Here is a 20919-nt window from a genome sequence, read left to right on the forward strand (position 1 = left end):
ATACATATTTTCTAATTTTCTTTTAATAAATCATTTTCTAATTATTAGCAAGCATTTTGTAATTTCTTATTCCGTTTTATTTTAACTACAAGGCGAATCTCCGAGCGAATATTGGTACGCAGAGTACGGTGTAATATCAACGTACCGAGTCGATAATCTTCTCGGATAACAGACACCTAAGCGTCTGTTATCCGAACCCATTGAACCGCGAAAAGAGTCGAGAAAGATCGTTGACCACCCTGGCGACGATCTCGAAGAACGATTCAGGTGTTTTATGATAATTCATATTCTAATATTTAAGTATATTCGATCGAGTATTCTTATTATTGTCGCATTTGTGTTGCAACCAGCAATGTTTATAGAATCTAGTATTTTCGAATAAATTTATAAAGACACGTTTCTTGTCATAACCCAATACTTACAATAATTTAACAATTAATTTAACAATTATCGGACTTGAAAGTGAAATTTTATCTATCAGCTCGCGTACTGGACAAATTTTCAAATTTAATTTACCAAGATTGCAGCCTTATTCTTAATTTTCGTCTTACTTTCAGCCATAGAATTTTTTTCACTTCAACTGTACCACGAATATACGCCTTCGGTGTATCGTGATCCTAAGAGACTCGCACAATCGCAAGCTCGAAGAATATGTTGTCGATTAATTTCTCGAGTAAGATATATAGACGCGAGTAAAATAATTTTCTTTTTTCGAGACACCAAGAACATTACCGTCTATCCTGTCATTTTATTCTTTATCGCATTTCCGGGCCGTATTATGTCTATGGTATTCGTATGCCATGTAAACAAATACTCCATATCACGAATTGTCATCAGGCACCTCGGTCAGCCGTCTTGTGGGAGGCAGATACGTGTGCAGGGCTCAGTCGATGGATCGTACGTCAAAACGACCGCTTCAAAATATTTCCTTTTGATTAGCGCTACACGATCCTTCTAGGATCGCCTCGGGGCTGCGATGGATCTCGAGCACGAAAATGTCATATCCGTAAAAACGAAATCGTGTGTCGTGCTATCGGTAAGCAGAGTATAAGACCTTTGAGATGCGAAATTTAAAGTATTATGCTCCGTTTATCGTTGGTGCGCCACGAAACGAGCATCGCTTGGACCTCGACATGGTAATTTTTTCACAACAGTTTCCGCGCGCTGACTTCCGCGATTCCCATATTCTAGCATAATATTGTCGGGCTGTGAAGTGGCATTATGCTAGGAATATGTGGTATCGTAAGTTCATCGTAATCTTCCATTTAAAAGAAATTAAGATAAATCACTGTTCGTTCTTGAAGACTTTATAGCTTAAAAATTAATCGGTAGTTGGATGTTCTTCAACATCGAGTAATCGTAGTGTTCTTAACGTGTATAGCTAATCAGTCGATTTGTTTCTATTTATCTTCGCTCGATGCAATTCGAAGAGCAGCGGTTATTTATGTACCGCGATTTACGAATACAAAATGACGGGGTTATCGTTCGAGTCATGCAATTTTTATTTTTTTTAAACATCTTTGACGAATGCTGCTACGAGAAGCATTAGTAGTTACGTTTGGAGGTTTGTCGTGAAATTATATATCGGATTTGCGTTTGAAATGCGCGTGGCAGTGGTGGGCGCCGGTGTGATCGGCATGACAAGTGCGTTCGCGGTGAAAAGCAGTTTTCCACAATTCGAGGTGCAAATATTTTCGGATAAATTTTCACCAGCTACCACCGGTGACGGAAGTGCCGGTATATGGAGTCCTTATCTTCTCGGAAACACTCCTTCTGACAAAATATCGTGAGTATTTAGTATTTTGAGCTACTGACAGCTGTCTCTAGCTGGAAAAGTGAACTATGTACGTAACTCGAATGCACTATGTTAAAATTCATTATGACGAAATCAAAGAGAAAGGATCGGTGAAGTTTGATCCTCGGTGAAACAGCGAAGGTTGACTTATGCAAACATTTTACGCTTATTACTCTCCGAGTTACGTTTTATTTTTATTTTCTAATTCAGTTATCACGTAGAGGCAAGCAGCCTTTTTTAATTGACCGTGTTCACTTAATCGCTATAAAATAAAGCGTTCAACGATCGTGACAGCAATGATCCAGCCTCCGCTGACGAGGGTTAAGCGTAATTTATATTCGTTTTACAACTGCACTATACGCTAACAGACAATGGAGTGAAATCACGTATCGATGGTTGGAAAACTTTTGGAAAGCGGGCTTGGCTTCTGAAATAGGACTCTCCTTGATACCGATGTACCGTGTTACCAGTAATCCCGATGGTTTCCTCGATTTAGCCTGGACGAAAGTGGTGTACGGTGCGTACGAACTGAATCCCAGTGAATTGGAGAAACTAAACGCAGAGTGGAATGCCAATTATAAGTACGGTATTAATGGAATTCACTTGCAATATTTCATGTCATTGTAATTAATTCGTGTGACGAATTATAGACACGGATGGATGTTCCTGACGTATACGTGCGAGCCAGTTAAATTGTTGCCTTGGTTAATGAAACGATTCCTCCAAATAGGCGGAAAACTACGAAACAGGAAAATTCACACGTTCAACGAACTAATCGACGATGGATACGATTTAATAATAAACTGTAGCGGCCTCGGTGCACATAAACTCGTGGGTGATAACGCCGTGAAGTCTATCAGAGGTCAAGTTGCTAGGGTTGGTAGTTTTGGAGATTGATATACCACAGTATGAGATTTCCTTACGCATTGTATCGTTTAAGGTGACGGCATCCTGGGTAATGCACGGGTTATTGGTAGACGACGACGATGGGAATTACATAATACCGAAGTAACGAATTAAATCGAAGATATATTTCTAAGCGTTAATCGTACGACGATTTTGTATTTATTTATTTATAATGTCGACATTCTTTTTTCGAAAGCATCGACAGTGTAGTGTTGGGTGGTACGCACCAGGAGAACGATTTCGACCGCACACCACGAAAAGAAGACTCAGAATTCATTTATAACGGATGTGTGCGCATTTTACCTGCTCTGAAAGTATAGCTTTCTTAAAATTTTTAACTAAATCGAACACGTAATGGAACGTAATTAATTATTAATCGTCCTTCTTCGAAGGGAGCTGAAATAGCGAAGGAGTGGGTTGGCCTGAGACCTGGAAGGTACCAAGTTCGTATTGAAGCTGAAATTTGCAGGTCTTCTCAAGGCAGACAAGTTACGGTATCGAAAACAAAGCTGGATGAACGTGAAACGTATAAATTTTTCGATCAATTGAAACCGATGTGAACCTTTGCAGGTAATACACAATTACGGACACGGAGGGAGTGGCGTGACGTTGTGCTGGGGCTGTGCTTTGAACGTTGTGAACATCGTAGAGAATACGACGAGTTTGAAATCGAATCTGTAAAGTCTTAGATAAGCGAAAGATAATAAAAGATCTTTTTCCAAAGAATATGCTACGTTTGTTACGTTAAGCAAGCCTGCGCGTGCTCGTGATAATCCTACGGCTGACAACGCTGTTTCATACATACGTAGCAAGTTTTCGTGATCCCTTTTGCGTTTGCACGAACTTTGTAAAGCAACGTTGCGCCGTAATTAAAGTAACGAAAAGTTTCTCGAGCAAAGGTTTAACACGAGCTGCACCGCAGTAACCGTCGATTAACCCGCATTGTCGCATGCATTTTGCTTGAAAAGTCTTGCACCATTTAAATTGAAATTAGGATACGAGGCTGCCTTCTTGCCTCGAGAAATGGAAAAACAATTGAGGCGAGGTGCGATGCGTGAAACGAGACGATCTATTTTGGAAAGGGCATTTCTGTAAATAGCATCGAATTTTGGTTTCTTGTACGTCAATAAATTGATCACAGTCGAATACCTTTTTCACCGAGGATATTATTAGTTTCTCGTTTGTCTAGGTGATCGGTCCCGCGTACGGAATAAAATTGACGGATCGAAGTATAATGCAGGTCTGGCTCGACATATGATCAAATTAAAGCCATGCGACGACAGTTCGTTTAGAATAATGCGATACGCCGGTCATGAACCTCATCGAACGCAGCAACAAACGTCCTTTGATGGTGGAGCGCGAGATCGAAGCCGGCGATACGAAGAAGAGTTACCCGATAAACAACGAGATCACCAGTGAATCTGATTCCAGTGCCGAAGTGCGATCATGTAAAACAGTGTATAGAAACCGGTGCAAGAAACTCGTGGTATCTGATACTTCGTTTAACGTCCTTCCATCTACCGATTCGACTAAAAATGATCGGGAACCGATTGCTTCTAAATGTTTCGCTGATAAAAAGGACGACAAAGGTATTTGTTCCTAAGCCTGCGCGTCGTGTAAACAGTTCCATTTATGCACACGATATTGCAGCAGATTTGTCGTTCGTGGAGACCGACGTGGAGTCGCGAAAGGGAGGAACTTCGATCAAGGCGAAGAAAAAGAAAAAACGGAGGTACAGTAGTTTGTTATCAAAGAAATCGAAAATATCATTCTTCGCCTTCCTCTTTGTTTTCTCGTATTTGTTAGATGTTTACGATTACAGATACTTGACAATATGCACGAGTAATTGCAAATACGACGCGGTGAGACGAGTGGCGGCTCGTTTCGGGATGAAAGAAGTTACCGAGGATAGCAGCTGGAACCTTTACTGGACAGACTTGAGCGTGAGCGTGGAACGAGCGAAAGATATGAAAAGATATCAGAAGGTCAATCATTTTCCAGGAATGACAGAAATCTGTAGAAAAGATTTGCTTGCTCGTAACTTGAATCGTATGCTGAGGCTTTTTCCAAAGGACTACAATTTCTTCCCCAAGACATGGTGTTTTCCCGCAGAGTAAGAACGTTCTGTCCATTATCGAAGTAATTGATAGTATCATTAGAAGATTTACGTTATCTGTCGATCAAAACGTCTAGCCACGGAGAGGCAATAGCCTATGCTAAATTGAGACGCTCCAAAACTTTCATCATCAAGCCTGACACAGGCTGTCAAGGGCGCGGCATTTATTTGACAAAAAACTTAAAAGATGTTAAACCCAGCGAGCGAATGATCTGCCAGGTTTACGTGGCTAGGGTATGCATTTTCAACTTTAATCGTTCGTTTCTACTCTTCTTTTGGTGAAGATCATTCGTGTCTGTAGCCCTTCCTGGTGGACGGCTACAAATTCGATCTTCGTATCTACGCGTTGCTCACCTCGTGCGATCCCCTTAGGATTTACGTCTACAACGACGGTCTTGCGAGGTATATAGTCACCATTTTGCCTTTAATTAATCCTTTGATCTTTGCGACGTACGAAACTCGAGCTGTGCTGATGGTCGAGAGCAGACGTACGATCGTAAAGAGTGCAATGATTAAATTCGAGTTATTTATTCTGTACGTGCCGCGTTTCAGGTTCGCCACGAGCAGATACAAGGAACCAACCGGTCACAATACGTCCAACGTGTTTATGCACCTAACGAATTACGCTGTCAATAAGCACAGCCGAATGTATGTAATCGACGATGAAATTGGTAGCAAAAGGTTGGTGGTATGTTCTTGTAAGCGTCGTTTCGTTCAACCCCCTTCAGAATGACGAGAATCTTTCGTATGCAGGAAAATATCCACTCTGAACAAGTGGTTTAAGATGAAGGACGTCGACGTGGATGAACTATGGCGTAAGATCGATGAGATTATTATAAAAACGATTTTGGCAGCACATCCTGTTCTGAAGCATAGTTATCACACGTGTTTTCCAACGCACGATAAGACCTACGCTTGTTTCGAGCTACTGGGCTTTGACGTGTTACTCGATTGGAAGTTGAAACCATATCTTTTGGAGGTAACGATCGAGGTCTCAATTTTAATAACGTACCAAAAGTTACACACATAGGCGCGTATGCACACACACACCTTTTGTGCTCATGGGAAAAAATATACTTCAGGTAAATCACTCGCCGAGTTTTCATACGGACGCACAAATCGATAAGGATGTGAAGGAAGGTCTGCTGATGAGTACGTTCGAAATGTTAAATTTACAGCAATGCGACAAGAAGAAAATTATTGAAGAAGATAGAAAGCGAGTTAGGGATAGATTGCTTCAGGGAATAAACACAAAGGACGGCAGGTAAATTAATGGAAATGTTCTCGTACCATAACTTGTTCCCGGGTAAAGGGATAATTCGGATCGTGAATTCGGTACAGTACGAATGATTCGACGGTCGGCACAACGAAGCTTGACAAACCGGAGGAAGACCTGCAGAAGCAATTTAAATGGGAGGACGAGCATATGGGCAATTTCCGCAGAATCTATCCATGTTGCGACAGTGAAAGGTACGAGCCATTCTTTAAACAAAGCAGCATTTCCGTGTATCAAGATACCGCGGCATCCAGAGCTCGGGAAGAAGCGTCAAGGATTCAAAAGGAGGAAAACGAGGTGTTTCATCAGTTTACGTAAAAGTATATTTAACGAACAGCTCGATTCGAAAAGCGCTCATAAAAGCGAATTTTATTGATAGATGAAGATAAAGGAACAAGAAAGCAAGAAGATTTCTGGCAAATGGAGCGATTCGAAATTGCATTCAGAGAGTCCAAACGTAACGCAAAAGTCAACAACGACGCACGATCAGGATAGGAACAAATGTGCGAATGTATCGAGAAGGAATTCTTCCCATTCGAATGTCGGTTTTTCAAAATAACTAAGTGTCGTAAAGCATTGAATTTTAACGAAATAATTTTCCAAACGTATGTATAGACAAAGAAGCAGGCAATTTCGGCTACTAATACTTCACACTCGTTCGAGCCAGAGATCATTTGCGAATCTGAGGAAAGAGAACGCGTTACGGCATTGGCTCAACGAGATTTCCTGATCAAGAGTTACGGAATGTTGGAGCAAATCTATATGGCAATGAAAAAGAACGGTACGTTGCGAGCTATCGACGAGAAGAAGTACGGATTGTATGGAAAACTCGGATATGCGGATAGTACGAGCAAGAGCGCGTCTATTTGTAGGCACAAGTGTCATCTTCATCAGCATTCTGGAATGGAAACTAGAGTCGAACCGTGGACGAGTCAATCGCCACAATTTTGCCTGAAAGCAAGTAAAGTAGATAATGTTCCATGAAATTAATTAGTTATTATTTGTAAGTTTATATAAATATGTTTTGTTTGTTTTCCATAGGGTAAAGTGCCGGATAATAATTTTCTATTTACGGGTTTAAAAGATAAGAAATTATTATGTGCGAGGTGAGGTATACGTTTGAGTGTCATGAGTACAAAGTACAAAAGCAGTTTCTTCGAATTACAGATTTCAAAGTAATTTGTAACGAGGTGCCGGTTTATATTCGACCGAGGATACCGGAGAAATTTTGGATGGATAATCTAAATTCGAACGATCAAAGCTGTCGAATAACGAAGGCCCACGTGGCCCGTACCTTATCGAATATCGTGCGCCTTCATACACTTGAAAAACGTGGAGAGTTCAACTCGTCGAAATTTTAACAAATGTACGTCGCGATTCATGAATTCAAAAACACAATGAGATTAGATATAAATTTGAAAACGTTTGTATTTTACAATTACTTTTTTTAAGCAATCTCTAACGAGTGATTTGTTAATATCAAACTGTATACTTCATGTTAAAGGAAAAAGATTCCCCATATTTAAAAGTAATAAGTCCAAAGACTAATACGTTAAACTATGAAAATAAATTGTTAATTTGAATCACTTCAAAAAGAGGGATTATTGTAAACTTCAACTATGTTTCGATTAACGGATGGCATTTCGCAAGATATATACAAGAATAATTTAAAAATCAACATATATGGATTTGTTATTTAAAGTGACATATAAATATGTACACACACACGCGCGCGCACATACACACATACACACACACACAATGATTGAACATATACACGCTTCGGTAATCGAAATTTTCATCGCACATCTTGATTGTGTATCCTAATAATGACATACGTATATACATGTAACGTGCCTGCAATATGTATAATAATGTTTATCGTTGATGCGATATACATACACGCTATACACACATGTATCTGTGATGTATGCATATATGTATGTAAGCATTCACATGATAAAAAATAATCTATGAACAATTTTGGCGTGTATACCTTTCGATCATAATGACACGTAGACATTTCTTTTTCTATTAATGTGAGACATTGTTGTCAATTTGTATGCCCTGCATTGTTTCTTTTTTTAATTTCTTCCGTTTTCAATAGTTTTTTTTTATCAATGGAACCACAGCTTTCAATTAAAAATCAACTATCGATTCGTCGCGACACGTTTCTTGAACGCTTATTCAAAATACAGGAGCGTTAAGATTAATAATGAATGAAAATTCAATTACCAATGTTAGATATTGATCTTGTACAAAGTAATAATACAATAATCATAATAATAGTACTTAATTGATAATAGTCCAGAATAACAATAATGATAATAATAATAAGGTGCTGCATTCAAATCGCGTGTTCAAACGCTCAGGTTTTCCTTAAAACTCAAATAATAATCGAGTCCTTAATTTAGATGTAAAGTGATTGTCTAGGGAAGGAATAGGAACCATTACCTTCCCCTATCGTCATTACATGTGTCTCGGCAAAAATAAAAAATGACCCGATAAACGCATATAACGCATTCTTGGCTCGATTTAACACGATACAGAAGATATTTACAAATCTGATACAATAAATTGATAAGTATTATAGTCATTATACGCGCGAATTTAATGTCGCTTTGTTACTATCGCTTACCTTCGAAAGAGTGTAAATGACCTATGTACATAAATGAATACATACAAATTCGATAAAATTTTACAAATGTTTAAAGAACAACGAAAGAGTCGAATATTTGGATATTTATGTAATATCGTATTACATAAGCGGTGCCTATTTTCGTGAAATCGTTGATCTATAAATCGTCACGCTTTGAGTGTTACGAGAACGTCTCGGTTTTGATGGTAAGATAAAAGGCTGAAAAACAACGAGGTGACAGAATTTGAAGGTAGTATAATGAGACAAACATTCAGACACATAAGAAATGCATTTGCTTTGAACAAATTGTACAGGGATTAAGCTACTGTTAAACATAAGTTAAAGAACTTATTCTTCCCATTTAGACATAAGGTTTCGTTCTTAGGCGTGCGTCATGTTCAGTGATCGCATAACGGTTTCGTTCGCAAACGATACAACTTACGTAAATTACCTCTGAAAAATAGAGCAGCTACTAGTAGTTACTTAAATTACGATTCATTCGTTTGTACTAGAAAACCATTATCTTTGATCCTTCAAATACCTAGCATCGTTCTCGATTGCATGCCCCCTCCCCCTCTCAACCGTCACGTCAAGTAATATTTCTCTTCTCGTTATATGCTTAATCCCCTGCATTCCCATATATAATTTTTCGTAATAGAGAAAAAAAAGCAACGTTAACGCGCGAGATCTTCAGCGTGCCCCCCTCCCCCTCGCCCCTCGTTCCGTCATAACATGACAAAATATAGGATGAAGATATGTGAAGATGGTATTCTATTCGTTGTAATACTAATATGAGCATTATGTAGTTATAGGATCCTGTGTACATTACTCATGTATAATATTTGTTAAAAAGGATTACAATAAAACAAGCTTAAAGCGTGAATTATACGGAGAGAAACTCGAGAGTTAAAGTTTAGAAGAATAACTAGTTAACTCTGCCGTGTATTAGAGATACTAGTTAATCTGAGATATTCTAGAAATCTTCAAAGTCAGTCCTCCGTATAACGCAGGCATCAAGTAGTAAAATGATAACTGGCTATATTTATATATATATATATATATATATATATATATATATATATATATATATTTATATAAATAAAACTATACAATCCGTGGACTTGTTAATTTTACATTAGTTGCCGACGGAATTCAGTTATTCCTTTCCTTTTGCATTACATTAATCATTCACGTCGATAATATATTCAGTTCTTTTTCAATATACTATTATATTAGTACTGACACCAAATGTCTGTGGCAGATATAACAATAAACCTTAACTTGACGAAGAAGAGCGTGAATGTAATATATGTATGCGTGTTCATATGTGTGCACAAATTTATTACTGCAACTAAATACGAGACTTCATTCAATATATATACGAAGTGTCTTGAGTTTAATTCATATTTGTACGAATTTTCTCTTAAGTTACGGCAATTATTGCATCAAGAAAAGACGGATTTGCAGAAAACATAAATGCATCACATATTTTTGACATCATGCTTATCATTATAATTCAATAGTAATAGTATTGATGTTTCCACATTTTATTCCGTAAGGTTCGTTTACACGGTAATCATTCCTGCATTCCCTGAACACCAAAGTTTCTTATGAATCTGAGTCTTTATGTTTCTGCTTAAATGAACATACGTGATTTGTTCATCGCATGATCTTATATATAATACAGAAAGACCCTGCAAATTATCCATCAAATGAATTCGAGCTGTTTCTTTGTCAAGGTATATGAAGAATCATACAGGTAAAAAATTTATCATTGATAAGTGCCAAATTAAACCCCAGCATAAACCATGGCAAGAAACAATACATGATCTTTGATGGAAAAAAAGAAGTTCGACTTTTCAAGCCTCCTTTCTCATCACGTAAACCGTTGATTGATCTTTGTAAACAGATAGAAATATTCTTTATACATGCTGTGTTAAAACTTCTCATTAGTGTTGGTTCTATTTACATTTTGAATATATTCTAAACTATAACACTAAAGTAGCTCGAAAATATATAACTGACCATGGTTTATACCAAAATATTTGAAATATAAAAATACAAGAACCGCAGCACTTTTATTTGTAACATTTGGGAGCAAAAAACGGCGTTTGAGAATAATATATGCTTGAAAGTATTAGCAATACTTATTCTTTACATAGCACACCATTGTTAAACGCATTTTTTAGAAACCTAAAATAATTCGGTAATATTTCAATTGTACGAACGGGTTTATAGAAATTTTTTGTTGTTCTGGTACTTGAAGATAGTCATGAACATTTGTAATCGCGTTATGAGAACAATTTACATCGCTTAAAATTCATATTACTCTGTTCTTAAATAGTTGCTAGATGTGCATTTGCAATATCTCTTTTTTTTTTTTAAATACCACTTTAATCCTTAATCAACGTAACGAGCCTGATGATAAATGACAATGATATAACTAGAAATAATTGATGAAGTAATACACGTTGTTAATTATTTTTGAATGTCAATTATAATTTAGCAGGAACGTTCACCCAAAGCTAAATAAAGTAAACAGAATATATGTATTTGTTTCATTTGCTACTAATATGCAGTTCCAGCAATTTTCGCTGTTTATCACATATATATACGTACATATCTTTCTATTTCATGTATATAGGGTTGCGTATCACGCAAATGGGTGGTGCTATATACATTTTATGATTAGAGATAGAGAAAATATTTTACAAGACAAAATTAGATGGTGTTATGCATAATCATTGAGGCACAAAATACGTAAAAGTACTGTAGCAATGTAGAACAGATAGCAATATTTAATTTTGTTCTCTGATAAATTGTTCTATCTCTACTTATTTTAAAGAAATGGTTTCGTTTAGTTGCATGATGCATCTTGTATAATTATTCTTTAATTTTGTATCAAATGCAATTAAAAATAACAGATCAAACGAAGTTTACAGATGACTGTACAGTTTTTAATACCTATAAATCTTTTTAAAATTTTTATGCTTTCTGGACTCCGATTTCATTTATAGTTCACAGTGTTGATTGAAAACGGGTCAGGAATATCAAAAGTTAAAAGATAAATTACTTTGTAAACAGACTTGTAAACAGACTTAAAAATTAATATAACTTTTGAACATATGTCGTTTTTGCCATCTCATTCACCAATACGACTCATAGCAATACCCTAATATTTCAACAAGTTAAAGCTAAGATATTAACAAACAGCGCATGTTTATATTATATGCACGATTTTGCTCGTGCATTAGTGTATGTCGTCTGTGTTTATGTGTGTGCAATTACACGCGCACGTGTGCGTGTACAAGGTGTAAACGCTAACAAAGAGTCACTCGTGTGTCGCATATACGACGAGTCAAGAAGTGTTATGGTTTAAATTTAACCAAAGGTATATTTTTCGATTGCAAACACTTATCACACACCCATTCGGCATAAACTTCTGCCGTTAATAATTGATAGGCAGTTTCCGATAATCCTGTGCATCCCCTAAAACAAATTCTTACATGTTAAGTATATGTTTTTTTATATGATGATGTATAAAGAAAGAATATAATTTTTTACGTACCTGTGAAACCAAAAATTACAACCGGACTCACAAAGGATCGCTTGATCGTTATCATGCACTTCTTTGTGACATACTCCACAAGGATAAATAGGTGGAGCATTAGGATTTTGTGGGTTAAACACCATTGGCTGATCTGGAGGATATATCTGTAATATTAGAATGATATACATTTAGATGCCATCGTAAATTTATGACGCAATTGTACGATGATATTGATAAATTAATCTACCTTTCCTGCAGAAACTGGCATTGGTTTCGGTCCCATCCCCGGTGGACCTTGAAAACCATGAGGTGGCATGGAACCTCCCATGTTAATAGGATGGCCCATTGGTGGACCTCCGCCTAAATTATTAGACATTGTACCCATTGGACCAGCTATGTGACTCATTTGATTATGATGATTAATACTCATATTAGACATGTTATTCATTGGTGGCCCACCCATATTCATATTATTTATTTGATTTGGGCCACTCATATTCATATTATTGGATACCATTGAACTCATGGTAGTCATGGGTCCATTCATGGGCCTTCCTAAGTTATTAAGATTATTTCCCATATGATTCGGATGTGGTTGAGATCCGTTGTGTCCAAGTGGACTGTTTACACTGTTCATAGATGGTCCGTTCAGTGGGCTATTGGGTGGTATATGGCTATTAATATTGTTCATATTCATTGGTCCATTAGGCATATGATTTGATCCCCCCATTGTATTCATAGGAGATCCCAGCGGACCACCCATAGGACTTCCCATACTGTGTCCCATGTTATTCATTGGACTACCCATTGGGCCACTATTCATATTATTCATTGGACTACCCATAGGTGGGCCGCTAAGTTGAGAATTACCCATGTGACTCATATTCATATGATTGTTCATGGTATTCATCGGACCAGGTGGCATGCTGGGGCCCATATTATTCATTGGACTCATACCACCTATTGGCGCATGATTCATAGGAGACATTGCTCCCATGTGATTCATGTGATTTGTCATGGGCGAATTTCCCATTGGACTCATACTACCCATATTGTGAGGCATCATAGGACTCATTCCACCTATAGAAGTTAAAGGGCTCATGCCTCTCATAGGTGGTCCACTTATATGATGTGGGTGATGGGGATGCATATGAGGCGGTCCACCATGCATCATTGGTGTTTGCGTGGTTTGCGGTGGTGTATCGTCAAAAGGGTTACTTGCTACTATTGTGTCTCCATAGCCAGTTAAAGGTGGAGGTAGTAAATCCTGAAAATATTTTTAGGATATAATAAAATGATGAACTATAACGATTATTAATGGTATGCTGATCAATTATAGCGTAAAGAGTTACCTGTACTATTGGAGGTTGTTGCGGAGATGGTTGAGCAACATTTGCATTTGTACGTCGTTTCTTTTTTGGATTGGCACCAGACGGTGGCGGTGGTGGAGGATGAGGGTGAGCAGAAGATTCAGGATGTGGGCCACTAGGACCCATATTCACACCCATACCCATACCCCCCAAAGGCATCCTTGCAAAGGGTGGCATGCCTGCAATATTGTGGCTCATCTCCCTCGTTGGCTTGCCTTATTTTAACATGCCTTATCAGCACCACAATAGATTTTGATGATAAGTCTTTACTACTGCTCCACTAGTATTTTTAATTAAAGAAATACTATGTTTTATTTTATGTTTTACAATTATAACAAGTAAACTTAGAATATATATTGTTTATATCAAGAACACTTAGCTTCTCAATTCATGAAAAATCAAAATTTGTACAATTGTTAATTGAGATAAATTATAAAGTAAATTATAAAATAAATACTTATATGTGACATTATTTGAATATGATATAAATCTGACTGAAATTTCAGCATCTACATCCATTATATTGTAATTTAATTCAGTGGGTAATTTTATGAAATTTAATGGTTCTTGTAATTTAATGGGTATAGTATGCACACATTTCTTGAAGATATATTTATAATCTTACATTCTTAAGTGTATACATTCAGGTAAATACATGTATAATTTCAAGTTGCTATACTTTGTATATTGGTATAAATACAGAATATTTCAATATGTTTTGTTTAAATAACCGTCATTCGAATAAAAATAATACATGGCATTGAACGACAACATGTTTAAAGCGATAAAAGTAATGTAAAAAAAGTAGACAATGTTTTAAAAAGAAAACAAAATAAAATCCGCCGATGCCAGTTTCTCAGGCCAACCTAACCTACACATTTTTCTAAATCATTTAGTACGTTTAGCAATACATAAGAGATGTGCGGTCGAAAATAAACGGCAGTTGTAAAGAATAAAAATAATTCGCATATTTACCAACGCATTATATTCGGCAAGATATCGTTGTATACATGACTTTCCCGTTTTTTCGGCAGAGACTAACACCATTGAATTATGTCGTGCGCCTAGCTAGCTTCAACGGCTGAATCCGCGCAGTTACTCGTTTTTAATGGTTCCTCTTCACCAGTCACATATTTTACGCTAGCACGAATATGTTTCACATTCACGAACATGCAGAAGGAGTACGGTAAACACTGGCGAGATGTCAGAAGTATATGGAGCAAGGAAGCGCACGCCAATGTTTCAGGTCGCCATTGTCGCGTTACGCGTGTCCCTGTGGTTGTATTGTTCGCGTAAGAATATTGCACAGTGTATTCCGCAGATGGCGGTACTAGCTGCATTCCTGAAACATCACGACAATCAACGTATTAAGGCAGCTTCGTATTATCGCGAAGCTTTCTTTTAATCTATCTAAGAAACTATATTGGTTATTAACACTGGTGAATACTAGTTGCGTGGATCCAATGCGCGAATGTTTCTTTCGAAATCATCCCGTATTCAATCATATTGAAGGTGTTTTTAACCAAAGAAAATTTATTTCCCAAGAAATGTGAAATCTACAAAAATGTATCGTTCGGTCGTAATTTGTCGTGCTGAGTACACGCACGTTATATGATAGAATGAATAGGATGAATATGAAGAAAAAGCTTCTGTGATTAACTTCTGAGCGAAACGTTCACAGTTCAAGGCAGAAGTTTGAGAACAGAAGGAAGTTCCTTCAAGATGGAGCAGTTTAGTATAAAACATACGTTACTTTGACGACGCTATTACCTGTGCTTGAAATTCTCCTTCTCTTCTTCTCCCTTTCTCTCTCTCTCTCTCTTTCTCTCTCACTCTCTTTCTCTCTCTCTCCCTCTCTCACACGGTAGTTTCACGCGTTATATCTTCCATTCGCATTAGGATCCAGGAGTTGTCCCTGTAACCTCAGAGTAGGGCCTGTACACGTCACTTTAATTATTTGAGTTACATTAGCAAGTTAGTGGGGTTTAACAACTGGAAAATGGGTTTCGCGCATATCTACCGCGGACAGTTGCTTCGTAGTTACTCGTGATATAGTTCACGAAACTGCAATAAAAATATCTTATCTTTCTTGAATTTTATTTCGGTAAGAATTCATATGGACAAACTGGATGAACCGCGTCATTATTAACACGGAGAACGGTAAATCACTGTCAACTAAGTAAAAGTGAAACTCAAGTATCATTTAGAACTGAGAGTTTCTCTTTGTACTTTAACATATTCCCGCGTATTGTTCATGAACGTTAAGCAGAATAGACATATGTATATGTGACTCTTGATAAAAAGAAGCGTAAGTCTTTATCGATGCCCTAAGTAGGGCGCCGTTAACACATTAACCATTTATTATAATGATACACATAACAGTAATAGTATAAACTTATAATATTAAAAAATATATTGATCGTTGTATTATTTTTTATAATATTATAATATCGATAGTTTATTATATGTTTATAATTGTTTAACCATTTAAGATTTACCACGAGCCAAGAACGGTGTTATTTGTTAGAAGTAATCGGAGGAATATCGATCATGAGTCCAGGACAAGAAGGATCATGACAGTTCTCGTGAGAAAAATGCAGAGAAAACGTTGAAAGAAGAATGGTAGGATTACAAAGCAAAGGGAAATAGAAAATACAAAAGAAAAGGGAAAGGACGAAGGACAAAGGATCGAAGATCAGATGGTCGCGAGATGTGGCAATCGAAGAACAATGTAAATGGATTCCACAAATAGCGGCATTTCCCAAACAAATACGGCATGCCAATCAATCTGCCGTGCGCAGACGCGTGTGCTGAATAAGTACGAGCGATTATATTTTCGCGAATTATAGAGAACCGCAGTTACCGATGAACATCTCATCAAAAGAACGCATCGAAACGTCTTAGTCGTGATCAGACCTTTCAATGTTTTGCTCGCATGTTCGTGCTCCACCTCTATTGCGATTCGCCTCTACCTCATTATAAAGTACTTACACCACCATTCATAAATACTCCAATAGCATGATCGATTTGTAGTAACAGCGTGCAATTTTTCTTACGTCCTTTATGGAATCGTTGTACTGTAACTTTAAATTATCCTTTAAAAAACATAGTAGCAATATATTTCACTGCTTTTTATTACATAAATCAATGTCAATGGAGGCTATAAAGAATAAAAGAATGCATTTTTGCAATTAAAATTATACTTGCAATAGCATTTATAATTTTACATACATTTTATCGAAAATAAGCAGATGTGCAGATACTTTTGAACGCTACTACGCTAGAATACTATACACATCGTTTTCCTTGGAATGTTCATGATCGCAGACTTCGTCACGCGTCGCGTAATGCATGAAAACATCCTAATAGAAATCATCCTTGACCCAATGCTCTCTCACTCGTCGAGACCCAATTTTATTATTATCGTAGAAGATTTACATCGTATGTTACTCACCTCGCGTCAGCAAGATGATTTGAATCGGTGATACGAGTTGTTCAGATCCGTATCAATTTTAGAATCTATCGTATATTTCAAGGAATAAACGGAATCCATTGGTTGGTCGGCGAAGTGCATCGAATACAAAGATCGGTATCGAACAGATATTTCGACGGAGCAATTTTTGTCCATCGCGTTAGAGGTCCGGCAATAAAGTGGGAGCGCGATCGAGCGAAATTACAGTGGCGATTGTTCAAACTGACAGGTACAAGGCGAGCATTGCGGCTTGATGCGGGGCCGATTTTTACGCGTCATCGTTCCGTGTCAGTGTCCATACTGTCCATCGACCGCGTTCGATTGCGTTTCTGAAAGCATAGTAAAATATGTCCCCCCCCCCCCCCCCTCCGTGATTTCGTTCAATGTCGCTACTGAAAGTTGCAAAGAATCAAAATTGCTCGAACCGTGATCGTATCCAGTTTATACTCAATGTTAATTCGTTTTTCGTCACTTATAACTTGTAACAGTTATACGCTTGTTTTCTCGAGATGCACGGCTATAAATAAGCGAGTTGCTTCCAGGAAACCAGCGTTCTATCGCTTATTCAGCGTCACAGAGATTCAGGCTTTTCCTACTTTCTCTCGCAGGCCAGCAGTTAGTGTATATGCGCGTGTTCGACGGACCGTGACACGTTCCAGCATACTTTCATCTTGGGATTTCTACTTTGGCAATGTTTGATATTGCGTCAAAAACGTCCAATCAAAGCATCCAGCTGAGAGACGTAGTTCTACGTTTGACACCAACCGCTGTTCTCCACGGTTCCTGAAGCCACTGGCGTGCACGCGAATTTTTTAAATAATAGTTGGAATCGGGACAGACGAAAAATGAAAGAACGTTTTACTTTAGTAACATATATTTTGCTTTTAATATTTAATGTATGCTATATATACATACATATTTGTCATAAATGCATACATAAATATCTGCAGTCTAGTTACGATATATAGATACGAAGAAAAAATTGACGTATAAAATATGAAACAAAACTTTGATAATATCGCTGGGGAATTCGCGTCTACTATGATCGTAGCTTTATTCTATCAACGACGCTCGCTCCGTTTCGATGAACTGATCAGTGACCGGGGACATATAGCATCAGAAAATTTTCACGCGCCATCGCCAACCGACCTAGATATGTGCTCGATTTTAAGCTCCAGGCTTCGTGAAATTTATTAAACACGCTTGCATTATCGACTTTCTTTATTCTCGTCGTTTAATAATAATTGGAAAATTAGGAGGTTGCCTGGAAAGTAAGGGTTTCACGCAACATTTGAGCTCGGCGACGCGGCACGTAGAGCGGTCGGACACGTTGATATTCCTGCTTATTCGCTCGAAACGAAGCGAATTCCACGCACACGCCACGCTACCGTAATTTCACCTGTAACAACGACCACGAAGAGAACGACGCGCGACATTACGTCGTCGTTTCCTGCCTCAGCCACGCACAGGCTACGGCGATACGAGAGAAAGTGAACAAACAGCGAACCGCTTAAAGTTCCCGCGATTCAAACGAAATCAACGTAATTCCAGTGGAGTAGAAGGAGAAAAGAACGACCGTAAAACGAAATTTATATTCATAGCCGTTCACTTGAACATTTTCATCGCTTTCATCGCGTATACTCTATCGCGTCTTTTGTCGCGTTTACGTAGGAAAAAAGCTATTCTTAGCGTCTGCGCGTTATTTATTTAATGATATGATTCGTTTCCATTTGTTTCTCAACTGATTACTATCTAATTTCCCTTACGAAATTCGAGCAACTTGCAAATATGAGTCAGAAGCGAAATCGCTTATACTTTTTCGATACTAGTCGCTTGGTATTCCACGGTCACAAGACGAATTATGAAAGAAGATAAAAATTTATTGCACGATGATATCGATAGATAATTCAGGAACCAGCAGAACTTTTGTATCTATCTAAATAATTGTCTGCGTGCGATTCGCGGTTGATCAATCAGATGGAAGATTTATTTGTCAGTTAAGGATACATGGTTTGCCGGAATTGGCGAATACGCGTGTCCTTCCAAAGTGACGGGACTGCTGAATTTCGTCGTGAATTCCGGTTGGCGTTAGGTGGTGCGTGACCTCCGGAAACTTGGTACTTAACGTACGATGTCCAGCCGTTTCGGATCGCTGAATATCGTTCTCACGTTTCGAGCAGACTCCCGCAGAGATGTTTCGCGCGATTCGCGTTATCCTCTCCTCTTGAAACGCGTTCGTTTCGTTTTTCTTTTTCGGCGAGCGAAACGGGAACCGAAAGACTAACAGATCCATTATGATTTTAAAGTGTCTAGCGCGGAACGGCGAGATAAATTTGCCGCGGGACGAAATCAGCCAACGAGGAATCACGATACGTGACTCTCAGGACAATGAGCCGTATCAATCCTTCGTCTCTCTATTCTCCTTCGGCTGGTCGCACGGCGAATTCGTTTCGTTCGACCGATGGAATCGAATCGCCTCGAAAACGATCCGCCTATTCAAACGGCACTCGACAACGAATCACCGAAAAGAGGAAAAAGAAGGGACGAGGCCAATGACAGAGAGGTGACTCGCAGGGATGAAAAAAGAAAAGGAGAAGAAGAAATAAAAATAGGGAAGAAAAAAGGGACGCGAGAGAGCGTGGGAGGATCGGGTGGGGGCGACGCGCGTCGACCAGAAATTCCCTCGACGCCGCAAAAGCTTGGAACCTCGATACCTCGTTCGATCGAAAGTAGATCGACGAATGAATCCTGCCCGTGTAATCTTTATCGATACAAGGCACAATCTCCCCTCCCGGTCGCTGCGTTTCGTATCGCCCTGGATCGTTTCGTATCGCTTCGTATCGCTTCGTTTCGATAACGCGTCGGACTTTCGTTGATCCGCGTTCTCTTCGTTCAGCGTCAGTTTCTCGTTACGCTCTCCTTCTCCCTCCGACCGTCTACCTTCGGTGAACAGCTTAATCGTATTTTACGGCAGATCAGCCTGCTATTCTCTTTACTCCATTTTTTTCACACCAATTCGCCGACTGTTATCATCGTGGACAGGCGCGCACACACACGTACGATCGCGGTGCGCGGCGACGCGCCGGCTCGATCGTCCGTTAAATCCGCGGCTTTATCGGAATTTCTCTTTCCTCCTGTCGTTCGCGACTTCGTTCCCCCGATTTTGCTAGAAAAACGAAGATTCGATCGTTTCAAGAGTACACCGGGGCCCGATCTCCGGCCGGTAAACAGCGTAAACGTTATCGAACTTGCGTCGTTTGGAAATCAGAAATAAGCATGGTCCGCCGGAAATTGTCGACGTCGCGGTGATCGAAGCCTTCCTCCAGGATAACGCGGAAGAAGTAAACGAGTGAGGACACTGAAAGAATATTTAGTTACAGCGCCGATGCAACCGGTTTTAACGAGCGGCATGATCGATATGGGTTTTCCTCGACGAGGATACCTCGAGTAATTAATAGCGGAGATGAAAATAAAAATGTACGACCTGGGAGAACAGACGGTTACGCGGGTCGTCGCCTATGCAAGTTTCTGGATTAAACTAAATCCATAAATCTACACGGATGATCGAGGTCGGTCGTGGTGCAACGTTGGCAGACGTTGTTGGAAACATTGCGCGTGAAAGATGACGAATACTATAGGGGACGCGTGAAGTTTAAAGAAAGCAAGCACGTGGGAATTGGGTTTTTTTCCACCTGAGATAGGAAGACGCGTGAACGCGAAGGAGGTCGAGAAAGAGGTTAAACGTTTGGGAAGAAAGCGTCGGAAAGCGGACGCGTAGAGACGCGAGTAAAGTGGC

At 38.7% G+C, this 20919-nt stretch overlaps 3 protein-coding genes across 5 annotated transcripts; 2 read left to right on the top strand and 1 right to left on the bottom strand.

Annotated features, from left to right (window-relative positions):
• Positions 1–32: 32 nt before the first annotated feature.
• Positions 33–3427, top strand: LOC126868634 (D-aspartate oxidase). Its single transcript, XM_050624334.1, has 7 exons — positions 33–1786; positions 2164–2376; positions 2446–2671; positions 2736–2803; positions 2898–3015; positions 3094–3195; positions 3272–3427. The coding sequence occupies exons 1-7, from the start codon at positions 1602–1604 to the stop codon at positions 3380–3382; spliced, it is 1023 nt and encodes a 340-aa protein (XP_050480291.1). The 5' UTR covers positions 33–1601; the 3' UTR covers positions 3383–3427.
• Positions 3428–3557: 130 nt separating this feature from the next.
• Positions 3558–9820, top strand: LOC126868628 (tubulin polyglutamylase TTLL13). 2 transcript variants are annotated; one of them, XM_050624322.1, is made up of 11 exons: positions 3558–4290; positions 4355–4433; positions 4524–4814; positions 4895–5051; positions 5119–5219; positions 5370–5498; positions 5571–5796; positions 5900–6081; positions 6159–6390; positions 6473–6634; positions 6709–9820. In XM_050624322.1, the coding sequence occupies exons 1-11, from the start codon at positions 4014–4016 to the stop codon at positions 7075–7077; spliced, it is 2205 nt and encodes a 734-aa protein (XP_050480279.1). In that variant the 5' UTR covers positions 3558–4013; the 3' UTR covers positions 7078–9820. The 2 variants fall into 2 exon arrangements, with proteins under 2 accessions (XP_050480279.1, XP_050480278.1); XM_050624321.1 differs by having other exon boundaries at positions 3558–3819; positions 3891–4290; positions 4355–4814.
• LOC126868632 (protein pygopus) lies at positions 9002–14982 on the bottom strand. 2 transcript variants are annotated; one of them, XM_050624331.1, is made up of 5 exons: positions 14627–14982; positions 13634–13881; positions 12529–13548; positions 12300–12445; positions 9002–12220 (listed from the first exon to the last, which is right to left on the bottom strand). In XM_050624331.1, exons 2-5 carry the CDS (start codon positions 13847–13849, stop codon positions 12100–12102), a joined length of 1503 nt encoding a protein of 500 aa, XP_050480288.1. In that variant the 5' UTR covers positions 13850–13881; positions 14627–14982; the 3' UTR covers positions 9002–12099. The 2 variants fall into 2 exon arrangements, with proteins under 2 accessions (XP_050480288.1, XP_050480287.1); XM_050624330.1 differs by having other exon boundaries at positions 13634–13931; positions 14627–14980.
• Positions 14983–20919: the final 5937 nt, after the last annotated feature.

The sequence above is a fragment of the Bombus huntii genome, chromosome 8 (genome assembly GCF_024542735.1).
Source record: "Bombus huntii isolate Logan2020A chromosome 8, iyBomHunt1.1, whole genome shotgun sequence".
NCBI lineage: Eukaryota > Metazoa > Arthropoda > Insecta > Hymenoptera > Apidae > Bombus > Bombus huntii.